The sequence below is a fragment of the Oryzias latipes genome, chromosome 11 (genome assembly GCF_053564925.1).
Source record: "Oryzias latipes strain Hd-rR chromosome 11, Olatipes_Hd-rR_3.1".
Lineage (NCBI taxonomy): Eukaryota > Metazoa > Chordata > Actinopteri > Beloniformes > Adrianichthyidae > Oryzias > Oryzias latipes.
In genome coordinates, this window is record NC_136247.1 from 6,390,301 (window position 1) to 6,403,339 (window position 13,039).

A 13,039-nucleotide genomic window follows, 5' to 3' on the forward strand; every position below is an offset into this window, starting at 1 on the left:
TAATTGGCTTGATTAGTTTTCACTTTTCCTATAAGTGATTGAAATAGGTTGATAAGGTTTTTTTTCACAGTTTCTGGAACTGATTACATCTCAACTTATTGTTGATGATGTTCCAGATACTGCTGATCCACCTCTGGTGGATGGTGTGGATGTTGATGACTGCAAATGTAAAAACCTTTTGTCCAATACTTAGATGGGCTGGCTCTTAACCCACATAAGTTTCCAATAAAATAAAGAAAATCCACTTTGAATTTTGACATCATTGTAAAAACTTATGTTTGTTATTGAAGATCTCTGTTTGGATTTTTCTGAAATTTAATATTTTTTCTCAAATTCTATTGGCAACACACCCCACCTTCATGTGTACTATCATTAAGATATTCTTTTTCTGTAAAGAATTACTTTTATCTGACACGGTGAACATGTTTTTAAAACGTGTGACATTTAAAACAAAACAAATATTTAAAATAAAATCACTTTTAAGACTCCAAAAAATTAATTTTCTATTAAAGATTAAAATACGAATTTTCTGTTTTTCCTTTTAGTCCATTTTCACCTTTATGCTAGAGTTAATTATTCTGGATGACCGTTTTTCTTGTCACACATTCCTTTTCAATAAAGTTTTAAAGAAAAAGTGAGTATCTTAATGGGGAAGTACTTCCGGAAAACAACCGGAAGTGTGGGTGTCATGCCGAGTTCTGCTTGCCAAGATCGGCAGAAGCTCAGAAGGTGCGTGCACAGCTAAATCTAATCCGTTGACTAAAGATTAGCATGAACCACCGAGTAAAGTGAATCCACGTTGGAAAAATTAGTTTTGTTATATTCTATGGTAGATTATGAACATTTAATTATTTTTGATTTGTTTAAAGAAAAACCTGCGTCGTCGAGCAGCTATGGCTAATTTAATAGATTGATACAAAGGGATGAACTGTTTTATATTTTTATAAGTAATCAGCTTAAACTATAATAGATCAAATATGAATAAGAAAGTTACGTGTTTTTAAAATGTGTTCTTAACCGTTCACAATTATTTGAAATCTGAATTTAAAGTAAATGTGGTTATATAGGCAGGAGTTGTTTGTCATTTAAATTATCTTTACAATTTAACAGTTAAAAGTAATGAACGAAATTGACCCAGATTTAAAGAAGTTTTTTCTTTACAAACTTCATTAAAAAAAATTTGACATTAAGCCTAAGTAAGTACCGAGTTTAGTAGTTAATTTAATATTTCTCAGTCTTAATGGTCAAATAAAGATTTATCTACTTCTAATTGCACATTTTTAATTTTGTACAAAAAAATGAATGTGTTTTACACCAAACAAAAATCCCTTTATATTGTTGTTTAACAGTAGAAATCAATTCAGATTGTTTTTTCAATTTTTAATTTTTAGTGCTCTGCGCGCTCCCGCGGATGAACCTCCACTCAGCAGACAGGCAAAACTCGACAGAACACCCGGTAGGAACATACGACTGCCCACTAGCATTTTTGGCTCGAATGTTTACTGTCATTGTTGCAGGAGGATTTACAATTAAAAATATTATTCGTTGAGTTATTTTTTTATAAAGTTTAAATATGTCAGGTTCATCCTCAGGCCACTTTATGTATTTTGCATTTGGAAGTAACTTGTTAAAAGAAAGGCTACATCTGGCAAATCCCTCCGCGACTTTTTTCTCTATCGGTCGTCTTAAGGTTTGTATTTTTTCTTTCTTATTTCTTCCTAATATTTTCCTTTTTTCATTGTGTTTTTTGTTATCATTTTAAATAAACAGTAAACACAAGCAGGCGCACGGTTTTATCCTCCTTACATAACATAAACGTACCTATAGAGAGGAGTTTAGTGGCTTAAAAAAGTCGTTCTACATGCTATTATTCCAGTAAAGGCATATTCTTTCATAAAAAATGAATTGATTCTACATTTGAGTAATAATTAAGTGCCTGCTTGTTGCAAAGGCTCCTATACCTCCCTGTGCCTACAGGACTATAAACTGAACTTTGGCCTGTCGGACAGTCATACCGGAAGTGAGTGGCACGGCGGCGCGGCCACCATTGAAGCGTGTCCGGGCGCGGAGGTGTGGGGCGTCATCTGGACTCTGAGCAACGAGCATCTGTCAAGTTTAGACAAGTGAGACGCAGACACCAACAAAAAATACATTTATGTAAGAGTATCATTACTAAACAATAATATTACTTAAGTAAAAGTAGTTTTCCAAATAATTACTTCTGTAAAAATTAAAAGTAAATGGTTAAAACAAGAAAACTAATCAAGTACTAAATCATATTTTAAGCACTGATTGAACTTTGATTGTGTTTAATGTATAAATAGGAACATTTTAAGAAATTGAAATAAAAGATTAAAGTTCTTTAAAGATAAGAAAAAACATTTGTTTACCCTTGCTGAACATCACTTCCATCTTCACTGCTACTCCAGCAGTTTGTGAGAAGAAGCTGAGGTTTTTTTATCATAGATGTAAAGTCAAAGCCAAACTATGTTTACTGTAAATACAAATGTTGACCTTTTTCTGTTATTTGCCAAGTTATGTGCAGCGCTAACATAAAACAAACACATTTTACAATAAATAAATAAAATGTAAAAAAGAAATGTGCAGCTCTGCAAAAGTACTGGCTTTTCATTTCTATTCTACTCACAGTAAAGAAAAAGTATGATGCTGTAAAACTAAGTTGTACTTTTTTCATTTAAAAAAGTTATTTATTTAAATGTAATTGTACAAATACAGACTTCTCATGTGCATTTTCGGGGATATATGATTACACATCAAGATTGAATAAAATACATATATCTTGGGAAAGTCTTTGTTTTCATCTTCGTTGCTTTTTCCATATCATTCTCCATGGCATTACAGATGTCATTGATTAATGACAAACTCTAAAAAATGATCAAACCCAGTCGAGAAACACTGTGCTGTTTTCACCAAACTAAAAACATATTGCATTTTGACTTAATCATCCGTGTCTGAATGCTCCCGAAAGACTTTTGTTCTGGAAAGCTTTACAGCACTTATCTGACCCCTCACTGGGTTTTCTCAGCCAGGAAGGCGTGAGCGTTGGAATCTACTCGCCGCAGGAGGTCTCAGTAGAAACGGATGACGGTGTGATCCTGTGTAGGACCTATCAGATGAATGGATTCCATCCCTGTCCTCCTTCTCCTCAGTACAAACAGGTGAGCAAACCAGATCCAGAATCTGCAAACACCTGAGCAGTACGGCTTAAGCCATCCATTACATTAACAATTAATATAATAACAGATTATTTTTTGCCTTTTGTGTTTTTAAATAGGTAGTGTGTATGGGTGCAAGGAGGAGTGGCCTTCCCATGGAATACCAGAAGAAGCTGGAGGAGATTCAAACCAACAACTACAGCGGCCCATCCATCCTTGATCAAATTAAAATCGAATAACTGAAAACCAGGAAGTTTAAAAAAATTATATTAAAAAAAAAAAGCAAACATGGAACCGGAGAGAAAATTTCAACAATTTACCCGAAAATAAAGAAAAGTTCTTCAGTGCAGCAATTAGAAAAATTCCACGTTTCCATTTGTTTTTACCATTTATTGAAAATATGACAACCATGTCACTGTGATATAAATGGCAGTGTGATGTCATTCATCAGGCTGGTGAAAGACCTAGAAAATAGGAGTTTCATCTCATGACTGATGATGCTCTAACACAACAAGGCAAGGGCCTGGAAATATTTATGTCTGAAAAAATAAAAAAGGCCAAAACTTAAATTGAAATCATAAAAATAAACAAAATGATGTACAGAAAACTTTCTTTATATAATATCATGGACAGAGTGATGCTGACGTTTATTTTCGTTTTACTTTCTAACTCTAGTAGTTATAGAAAATACTAGTACAAAAACACTGGTCAGAAGAGTAGGAGCAACGCAATAAACAGCCATAACTCAGATTCTGCGTGGATCATGACCTCTGTTGGCTTCACAATGGCACAATCGGATGTTCAGACGGTAAATAAAACAAAGTTTCATGCAAACTTCACAGTCAAAAAAAATTGGGGACTCGTAAGAATCGGGTCTACAGGAGGAAACACCCAAAGGGTTAAGGGCTAAATGTTGAATCTAAAAAAAAGAAAAGGTAATCAGCTGTGCACATTATAGAAATTCTTTCATAAAGCAAAGGTTTGAAATGAATCGCTTCTAAACATGTGAACACAATTTTACACAAATGGGGTTTAAATTAGAGGCAAAAATCAAGAAAAATTTGCCACTTTGGAGTAAAGGATGATAATCAGACATTACTATTGAAGCAGAAGAGTCAGATTATTTAATATATTTTATGTTTCAGCCGATAAGGATACAGACATCCTTCTGATGGAAAATAAAGCACTGGTGATGGTTGGAACAGTAGCTGATGCTCTCAGATGTACAAAATTTGTGGAAACTGATGAACATTTGCACCACCAACTCAAAGAGCCATTTATTGAGTCCGCATTTTATAATAGTTTTAGGTCCCAAAAGTCCTCCCAAGCTCCTACACTCACTCCATTGGCTCCGCCTGATCCCCCTCTGGAAGTGTTCCAGCTCCACCTTCATCCATCGGTTCTGGATCCTTCTCTCCGTTACCACCCAACCGCTCTGAAACCTCGGCTTCACGTTCTTCCAGCGGTTCTGGATTCCCGTCAGGTTTGGTTTCAGTCACAGGTTCTGAGACCTCGGTGCCACTCGCATCCATCGGTTCTGCGGTTCTGTCAGCTTCGCTGCCGCTTTTCTGTCCAGAAAGTTTCTCAGCCTCTTCATCTACAGGGGCTGAAGCTTCATCAGCGCCACTCTCATCTATCTGTCTGCTCGGCTCTGCTGCTTCAGCAGGTGGCGCCGGCGGTTCTGTTGGATCTGCTGGGGTTTGATCTAGAGTATCGGTGGACGGCTTCTGCTCTGGGATTAGAAGGTTGTGTTTAACGTTGTTCAGATAAGTCATGTTGAAGCCAAAGAGGACCACGGCGGTGTTTCTCTTCAGACTCTTCATGCACTTGCTGCGCTTCTTGCTAAAGAGGGACGACACCTCCCCCTTGTTCACGGACAGCCTCCTGCACAGCTCCTCCATCTCGGCTTTGGTCGCGTAGGGATTCCGGTTGAAGTACTTGGAAATGAAGTCTTTGCGCTCCTCGCTGCCGCGGCGCTCCGCCACAGTTGGTTCCAAGGCGAGCTTGACCGACGGGTCGCTCGGAACCTCCACCTCAGGCGGGGGCAGCTGCCTCTCCTGGAAGAGCCTCTCCTGCTCCTGCTGCCTCTTGCGCATGGCAGCCCGTTGTTCTCGCTCTCGCCGGTTTGCTTCCATGGCTTCTTTCAGAGCAGCCTCCAGTCTCTTCTGAGACTGCCGCTCGGCCTCGGTTTCTGGAGGCTCCACGGGGCGAGCAGCAGGAACGACCCGGGCGGGGGCCAGCGCCTGCGCCACAGTCATCCCCTGTGGCACTTGGAGGAAGTAGAGCCCATGAGACTGGCCGAGCTGCTGACCAGGCTTCAGGAGAGGCTGCTGCTGCTGCTGCTGAGCGGGCTTCAGTATCTGCTGCGGCGCCGTTGCAGGCTTGAGCGGCTGCACTGGTTGCGGCGGCGGTGCCGGGGGCTTCGGCGAGCACCTGCATCTCTGAATGTGAAGCATCACGGCCTGCTGCGTGACCTTGCCTGTGTAGACGCCATTGCAGTAGATGCACTTGAACGCCTCCGTCTTGAGTATTGCATGAATGGTGGGGGCGACGAAATGCTTCTGCTTCAAATGCTGGAGGTGATCGGACTGATGCTTAAACTTCTCACAACAGAAGGGACAGTTTGCGCTGCTGATTTTGACCGGAGCGGGACAGCTTTCAGGCTGGCTGCTGGGCTGCAGCTTAAAAAATATCAGGTCCAGGGAGTTTGTAACCAGGGCAAGATTGACCTCTGTGTCCCCAAGGACCTCTCTGGGTGCAGTGGTGTTCACGTCAAAGTAAGGGAACAGGATCCCTCCGGTGCTTTTGGAGTAGACCCTGTACCTCTGCCTCAGGAAATCACAGTATGCTTTGCTGGAGGGGTTGTGCTGCTTTATGTGCTCGGTAAGCTGTCGGATGGAGAAGAACATGCTAGAACAGTAAAGGCAGCTGAGGCCGTGCAGCAGGTGCTGGAAGACGCTCCTTTCTGACAGTAGAGTTTTGCATGTTAGACATTTGACCGTTTTGTCTGGCATTTTTTTCAGGAAGGCCGCCCTGGCGGCCAGACTTTCGGACTTGGATGCAGAGGGCTTTGTGGGGTGTGCGACCTCCATGTGCATGTCAAAGACGTTGGAAGGGAAAAGTTCATTGCAGAGGGGGCAAGTGATCCATTTCTTAGTCTGAGGGGCAAAATTACTCGTCTGGCCGACGGGCTTGAGGGGAGTAGTTCTCTGAGACGTGGGGCCCGCCGCTTGGAGTGGGGCAAAGGTGTACGTCGGCATGCCATTCACCTTGTTCCCGGTTGGGATGAGGTGGCTCAGCAGGGACTGCGAGGTCAGCATAGTACCCTGGAGGTTAATGTGGTTTGTTGGCGCATTTTGGGTCACAGCTGCAGGTTTGGCAATTCCAGTCAAACTCCCAGTCCCAGTCAAACTTCCTGATGGAACCCCAGTCCCAGTGAAATTCCCAGTTGAACTAACAGTCAAACTACCTAGCCCAGTCAAACTACCTGTCCCGGTCAAACCTCCTGACAAAGTACCCGTACCGCTCCCGATCCTGGGCCCGGTACCCGCCACAGTACCCTGCAGCCCCGATGGAAGAACTATCTGCTGTCCTTGTAGAGTCTGCTGTGGTTGAGCTGTAGCAGGAGGCAAATTCACTGGCGCCGCATTCAGCGTTACGTTAGGAAGCACCACAGGAGATGCTTGGGGTACGGGCCCCCGGAGGGCAATGGTGGCTCCAGGCTGCAGCAAACCTTTAGCTTCCGCGCTGGCGAGCTGGACTAGTGCGGACGCCTGAGGCGGAAGAAACGTTTGGTTATTTCCCGGGGTGCAGATGAGAGTTGTGCTGTTTGTGGTCCCTTGCACCGGCTGCAAAGCCACGACTGTACCTGCAGGTTGACCGTTACTTGGTAAGATCAAAGAGTTACTGTTGATCACCTGAGGTTGCTGTTGCTTCGGAACAATATTCGGGAATGTCACAAACAGGCCGTTCCCATTGGGCGTCGGTTTAATGTTATAGTTTTTGTTTTCGTACATCAAACTCTGCACTTGCGTGCTGACTGCATAGTGTGCGGGTTCAACGAGCATGTGATGCAACATTTGGTCCAGAGTTCCAGTGTTCACTTGGCACACCTTGCAGCAGTAGATCTTTACAGACCCCGTCAGCTGCTGGTGTACCCTATAACCGATGTACTTCTCTGCCAAACGGTCTAGATGCTTGAGAATAATGTGTTTCTTGATGGCGAAAATGGACGAGCTGGGGAATGCACACTTCCGACACTGATACCTTTCATTGCCGCGAAAGATGGTTTTGGGACTCTCCTTCTGCTGCACGTTTGCTATAGGAAGCTTGGAGTGGAAGAAGAGCATGTGCTTCTTGACGGCTTTGGGGTGACCGATGAAGAGGCACTGCGAGCAGGACGCCAGCGCGCAGAAGGACTGAACGTATCCATGGCAGCGGGACACGTGGCTCCGGAAGTTGTAGATGTTCTGCGACGAATACTTGCACAGGTTGCAGCAAAGGGATCGAGAGCGGTAGGGCCACTACACAGAAAAAAAAAAGAGAAACCAAATGTTTCAATCACTTAAAAGAAGATAAAAACAATTTAAGAGTTTTGTTTTTTTTTTTTAAACCTGAATTGGCGATTTTTTTATTTGTCAAACTTCTTTGGCATTCAACAGAATATTTTATTTCTACATAAGTAACAGTGATCAGAAATGACAAAGACAGCAAAGAAGAAAAAACATTTCTCTTCTAAACTGTGGGCATTTAATAATTCTAAAAATAGTAAGTAAAAACAGGAAATCCTCCATAGTTACTAAACTTTTGTAAATTGTTTGATTTCTTGGGATATTTCAGCTGAACAGAGTTGAGTGAGATTTTTGGATTTTTCTATTTTATGGCATAAATGAAAAACTTTATTTAAAATCCAAGAACCTCAGTTTGCTACTTAAAAGCTAAAACAATAAAATAAAAAAAGAGTAACTTTATACTTTGCCAGTGATTTTATTTGTGTAAGCTTTGCAACTGTATATATAATTATTCCTTTAATCTGTAATAATAATAATAATAATTTCAAAATACAATGAAGAATGTTGGGTCTGCCTTTCATTGACAACCAGAGGTGAGATGCTCTTTGAAAAAGGCCAGCAAAAAATGCAGTTGAAAACAGGAGTTCTGCATTGATGTTTGTGTTGTTGTATGGATGTTTGTGTTGTTGTAGTGCTGGCATGAAGAGGGCATATGACCATAAAGATGCTTATAGCTGAGGAATGTTACTTGACAGGAGGTACTTTTCAGACATGCAATGCTTTTGGTTACTCTAATGGCAACTAAAACCTTTTTTTTAACCAAAAGAAACAAAAAAACTAACAGCTGGATCATTTGCCCTTGTGTGCAAAACTTGAAAAGTACATGTTTTAAAGTCACAGATACACAAAGCAGCAGCAGGTCAACAAGGTTCATCAAAGTTCCACTCAAATAATCTTTTAATCTATTTTCAAAGTTTTCCCAGCGTTTTTTTTGTTTTGGTATGATTGTGCCATTTTAAGCCAAAATCTTAAAAATTAATAAATAAAGTGTGTCGTTTTCTCGAACATAGTGTCTGCAGAGCAGCAGGAGTTCCATTAGAAATCTGTCTCCGAACTGTGGGCTGGACTGCTGGTGCGGACTAAGCCCGCCCTCGCTTCCCATCATCCATCTCGCTAGCTTACAGCCCCTCACACCACCTAGCTAACATTACCGGTGCAATAAAAAGATCTAGCAATACTGAAGCTATCCAGCCGTACAGTTTAAAGCCAGATGTCCGCTCAGACGAGGAAAACAAAGACGTACATGGATCTGGTCGTCTATAAGTAGAACAGAGCAGAGCCCTTGTAACTCCTGATTCACGATTTGAATAAAGAAATGGTCAGAAATGCAGTTTTGAGCTAAATACTCTTTATATATGTCCACAACCATCAGAAAAAAAAGCCACAAAACCACACTAAAAAAACTAAAACACCCTTTGTATCAGAGTAAGTCTTCAAAAGATACTTAACGGATTACCTCTCTAGTTTTACATACATTAGGTGTGGAAGAAGGCGATGAAGGTGATCATTATGTTCTTTAGCCGTTTGCCATCATTTATTTAGAAAAAGTTAAACATCTTTAGGAAATGGCTCACAACAACTCATATCTGCTGATCACTGTTTTTTTAAAGACTCACCCAAATAAAATGGTGTTTTCAACATGTTCTTCATATAAACATATATAAAGAAAATTAAGCGTAAAATCACATTTCTGAGTACTTCTCTTTTCAAATCGTTCTGAATTAGGAGCAGACGAAAACACTGCAGTTGGAAAAAACGCTGGACAAGAGATGATCAGAGTGGGACTTTAAGGAGTTCGGAAATGGACCCGTCCCACCAACACTGACGGTAACAAGGTCGCCTAACAGAGTCATTCTTATAAAAGAGAAATTTGATGGTCTTATTTACATAAATGCAGCTTTGGGAGTCACACAAAAGGTTTCAAAGCAAAAGGAAGAAACAAAAAAAACAGCTCCACCTTCTTCCGCTGACGACTATTGTATCCCTCGGAGACATCCTCCCAGTCCGTCTCCTTGAAGGCTTCCTCTGCACCAACGTTGTCCTCAGCGTTTCCATCGAGATCCTGCAAACGACAACAAACCTCTTCACACTGCTACCATGGCTTGCCTTAGACCTCAAACTGCGTATTGAAGTTTATTTATTCAACTAAAACAAATGAGAACTTTTTAGAATGGTATTGATCCCATGACGTGGAAATGATCTTGATAGCAACAGCTCTGTTGAAAACGGGATAAAGCAGATCAGAAAGCAGCGATTGACGGGCCTCAACCGCTGATCATGTAAACAATGCACCAGCAGATAGAATGGGACCCAGAAGACAGAAGACACAGTCCAAAGAGGAGTAGCCAATGTACCACTCCGTTCATTTGGTGTGAAAGAAAGAAAGAAAGAAAAAAAAAGGTGCATGTCTGTCAAAATTGGCTAATAAGAGGATAAAACAAAAACAGCTAAGCTAACTCGGAGCTAAAGAAGGCTAACCGGCAGCTGACTTGCAGCAGTAAAAAAAAAAGTAAAAACATCAGTAAGATCAGAAGACGCAACTGTCTTTCTTATTCTTTCTTTTAACCATTACTATGGTCGCCTGCCTACTTTAGCTCAGAGTTAGCTCTCTGATTCTTTTTATCCATTTTCTTAACCCACTATATCCCATTTGGGTCTCTTATAATCATGGGAACCATCAAGAACATTCTAAAAGTGTAATTCTATAGTAGTTGTAAAAATGAGGCTCAAAGCGCACACTGAACCAGTTGAATCAATGTTTTGGGACTCGATGTCTTAAACTGTGACGTGTTTGACACTTTGTTAAGAGGGGGAATTTCATATTCAAGACAAAGAAAAATTTTATTTAAAACAGACATGTGAAACGTAAAACTAAATGTCGTACTCATAGTTTGTTTTTATAAATACGTTTCTTATTGACAGATTCCCTACCATAAATAAAGGGCAAGAATTGGTGCAATTGTAACATTGTGGAACCCCGAAAGGACCAAATTCATCACTTTTTGGCTGAACCGCTGTCATCCTACTGTCAATTATTTAGTACCGTTAACTTTTCTCAACCACATGTTGAACTGGTGGAGCCCTTAGTGAATTCACCAAGCTTTAGCTTTACAGACTTTACTTTTTTCTCTTATTAAAGAAATAATTAAACGAAATTAAAATAAAAATTTGCTTCCTGGAGTTAAAACCCAAACAAAATAAATCTGTAACTTTCACCCCATTTAATCCAAAAAATTAATTAATACATTTAAGAAAAGGGACATGGCATGATAAATATAAAATCAAAATGTAAATATGCCAGATTTTAGCCACAGGCTAATTTGCATCTGCCGTCCTCTGATCAGATCGATGTTATTGAAGAAACAAAACCGATTTTAAGAAGAAACTACGCATAAGAATATATACCGGAATAAAAGAAGAATATTAAACAGACGTGGAAGACAATAAGTACAGATGGAAAAGAAACCAAATTTTTTAAAATCCGCTGTTAAGTAATAAAATGTTCCTGGTCACATGTGATTACACTTTGGAGATTTCAAATAGTTTTTTTTAAAGAAGACAAAAATTCTACTTTCTCTTATTTTATATGGTTTCAAAAAAGATGTACCCTTGTAAGATAAAATGTTTAGTGGAGGAGACGTTTGTCTGAACGGGAACTCACAGAACATTTCTGTTAAATGAGTTCATTTAATGGCAGAGTGGCTAAACCATGAAAGACCTTACACACCAAACAAGCTGATTTAAAACGTTTAAAATATTCGTTTGGCTGTCCCAGGACTGTTCTATCAGTAGAATGGGAAATAAACGCTGGGGGGAATCATTATTATTAGTTTTTTAAAAAAACACATAAATTATGAAGATTAGCCCAAACCCAAGAATGTGAAATTCTTATTAAAGATGAAGCGCAATACCTTCAGGAAGGTCTGACAGTCTTCTAAGCCGATCTCACTTAAGATGTTTTTCACTGCCTTTCGTGCCTTACGGATCTTCTCAATATTTCCCACTGGAAGCTGAAACATGATTTTGGTGCTCCTAAACGAAAAGGGGGAAAAACATTAATTAAAAAATAAAATAAGGCAAGAATAATATGAATAATCCAAACATTAAAAAAATATATTTTTTCTTTTGTTCCAGAAATTTCTTTTTTTGTAAACCAAAGTGGCATAAAAGAGAATAAAATAATCGAATTATACTATTTAAATCATCATAATAATTTAACAAGAAAAAAGGGAACAGTCACCACATTTTTACAAAAACAAACTTAAATGAAGATGTAGTGTGAAAGTTTAGTTCATTATTGAACCACAGCATAAATATCCACCTGATTTATAAACTTAACTTGATGTAAAACAATGAGCACGCGTCTTGTTGACATGCAAGTGAAGCAGCTCGCAGATTCCTCCAACTTAGGAACCATAACACCCTTGTAGCATCCTATCTATGTAATCCTATCTATGTCATCTAAAGTGTGGGATCTGATTCTGTCGTTTTTTCCCCTCAGCCTCCCGCGCTAGCATCAGTGTCTGCCTGCCACGCCAGAGTCCTCAGCACGCTGACAGCATGCCGGCTCTGTCTCTGAGCCCGCCACAGCGCATCTCCGCGCTCCAGAACGCACACAGCCTCGTCACCCATATTCACCTCGTTCAATTTTCAGCGTAGGTTAACGTAAGTGAAGTCGTCGCCGCTCTGGCTCCTCCAGCGGAGGCTAATGTTCTCCACCTCCACCGCCGGCCCACAACTGCACGTCGGTAAGCTGCGTCTGCTACCACAGCTGCACACAGACGCTCATTGGAGCACCGTCCCTCTCACCGACGCATTTGAACGCACGCTGTTGTCAAATATCAACGAGGGTAGAAAACCACCCAACTCCAAAAACAAGTTCTTTTTTTTTTTCCTCCAGCTTTTTGTCCCTTTCTTCCTCTATTGAGGAAAAAAATGGCGCACAAGTTCAGGATCTGACGTAGACGCCTAATTTGCATACATCACAAATTGACCAATAGGAGCCTTCCCATCACAAACACCAAATAACTTTTTATTCTTCTGCCCTACCTGTTAGCATCAATCCAGACTGCCTGAGTGCTTTGTTTCTGTGTTCAGTTTCTGAATTTCATGTCAAAGGAGACATGTCAAGTGGAACATTTCTGTTTCACAGCACATAGCTAGGTAAGGGGCGTGGCTTGCAGGCCCCCACTGACAGTCACGTGGTTTTTGACTGAGACTAGCCAATAGGGTGTCGAGAAAATGAGCTAAATGGGTGGTGCCTATTGTTTGACATCATATCAGGCAACTTTT

At 40.5% G+C, this 13,039-nt stretch overlaps 2 protein-coding genes across 4 annotated transcripts; one reads left to right on the forward strand and one right to left on the reverse strand.

Annotated features, from left to right (window-relative positions):
- Window positions 1-615: 615 nt before the first annotated feature.
- ggcta (gamma-glutamylcyclotransferase a) lies at window positions 616-3,538 on the forward strand. 2 transcript variants are annotated; one of them, XM_011481255.3, is made up of 6 exons: window positions 616-729; window positions 1,392-1,456; window positions 1,581-1,690; window positions 1,978-2,123; window positions 3,047-3,179; window positions 3,296-3,538. In XM_011481255.3, the coding sequence occupies exons 1-6, from the start codon at window positions 647-649 to the stop codon at window positions 3,413-3,415; spliced, it is 657 nt and encodes a 218-aa protein (XP_011479557.3). In that variant the 5' UTR covers window positions 616-646; the 3' UTR covers window positions 3,416-3,538. The 2 variants fall into 2 exon arrangements, with proteins under 2 accessions (XP_011479557.3, XP_011479558.3); XM_011481256.3 differs by lacking the exon at window positions 1,581-1,690 and having other exon boundaries at window positions 1,952-2,123.
- Window positions 3,539-3,551: 13 nt separating this feature from the next.
- On the reverse strand, window positions 3,552-12,948 carry adnp2b (ADNP homeobox 2b). 2 transcript variants are annotated; one of them, XM_023960162.2, is made up of 4 exons: window positions 12,797-12,948; window positions 11,659-11,779; window positions 9,705-9,809; window positions 3,552-7,699 (listed from the first exon to the last, which is right to left on the reverse strand). In XM_023960162.2, exons 2-4 carry the CDS (start codon window positions 11,764-11,766, stop codon window positions 4,514-4,516), a joined length of 3,399 nt encoding a protein of 1,132 aa, XP_023815930.1. In that variant the 5' UTR covers window positions 11,767-11,779; window positions 12,797-12,948; the 3' UTR covers window positions 3,552-4,513. The 2 variants fall into 2 exon arrangements, with proteins under 2 accessions (XP_023815930.1, XP_011479556.1); XM_011481254.4 differs by lacking the exon at window positions 12,797-12,948 and adding an exon at window positions 12,386-12,709.
- Between the last annotated feature and the right edge of the window lie 91 nt (window positions 12,949-13,039).

Bases quoted from the DNA above. Each gene is read 5' to 3' on its own strand.
- ggcta (XM_011481255.3), top strand. From the start codon at position 647: ATGGGGAAGTACTTCCGGAAAACAACCGGAAGTGTGGGTGTCATGCCG. The intron at 730-1,391 runs GTGCGTGCACAG...TTTAATTTTTAG, and splicing joins GATCGGCAGAAGCTCAGAAG to TGCTCTGCGCGCTCCCGCGG. The intron at 1,457-1,580 runs GTAGGAACATAC...TAAATATGTCAG, and splicing joins AAAACTCGACAGAACACCCG to GTTCATCCTCAGGCCACTTT.
- adnp2b (XM_023960162.2), bottom strand. From the start codon at position 11,766: ATGTTTCAGCTTCCAGTGGGAAATATTGAGAAGATCCGTAAGGCACGA. The intron at 9,810-11,658 runs GTATTGCGCTTC...TGTCGTTTGCAG, and splicing joins ACTGTCAGACCTTCCTGAAG to GATCTCGATGGAAACGCTGA. The intron at 7,700-9,704 runs GTGGAGCTGTTT...TTTTCTGTGTAG, and splicing joins ATAGTCGTCAGCGGAAGAAG to TGGCCCTACCGCTCTCGATC.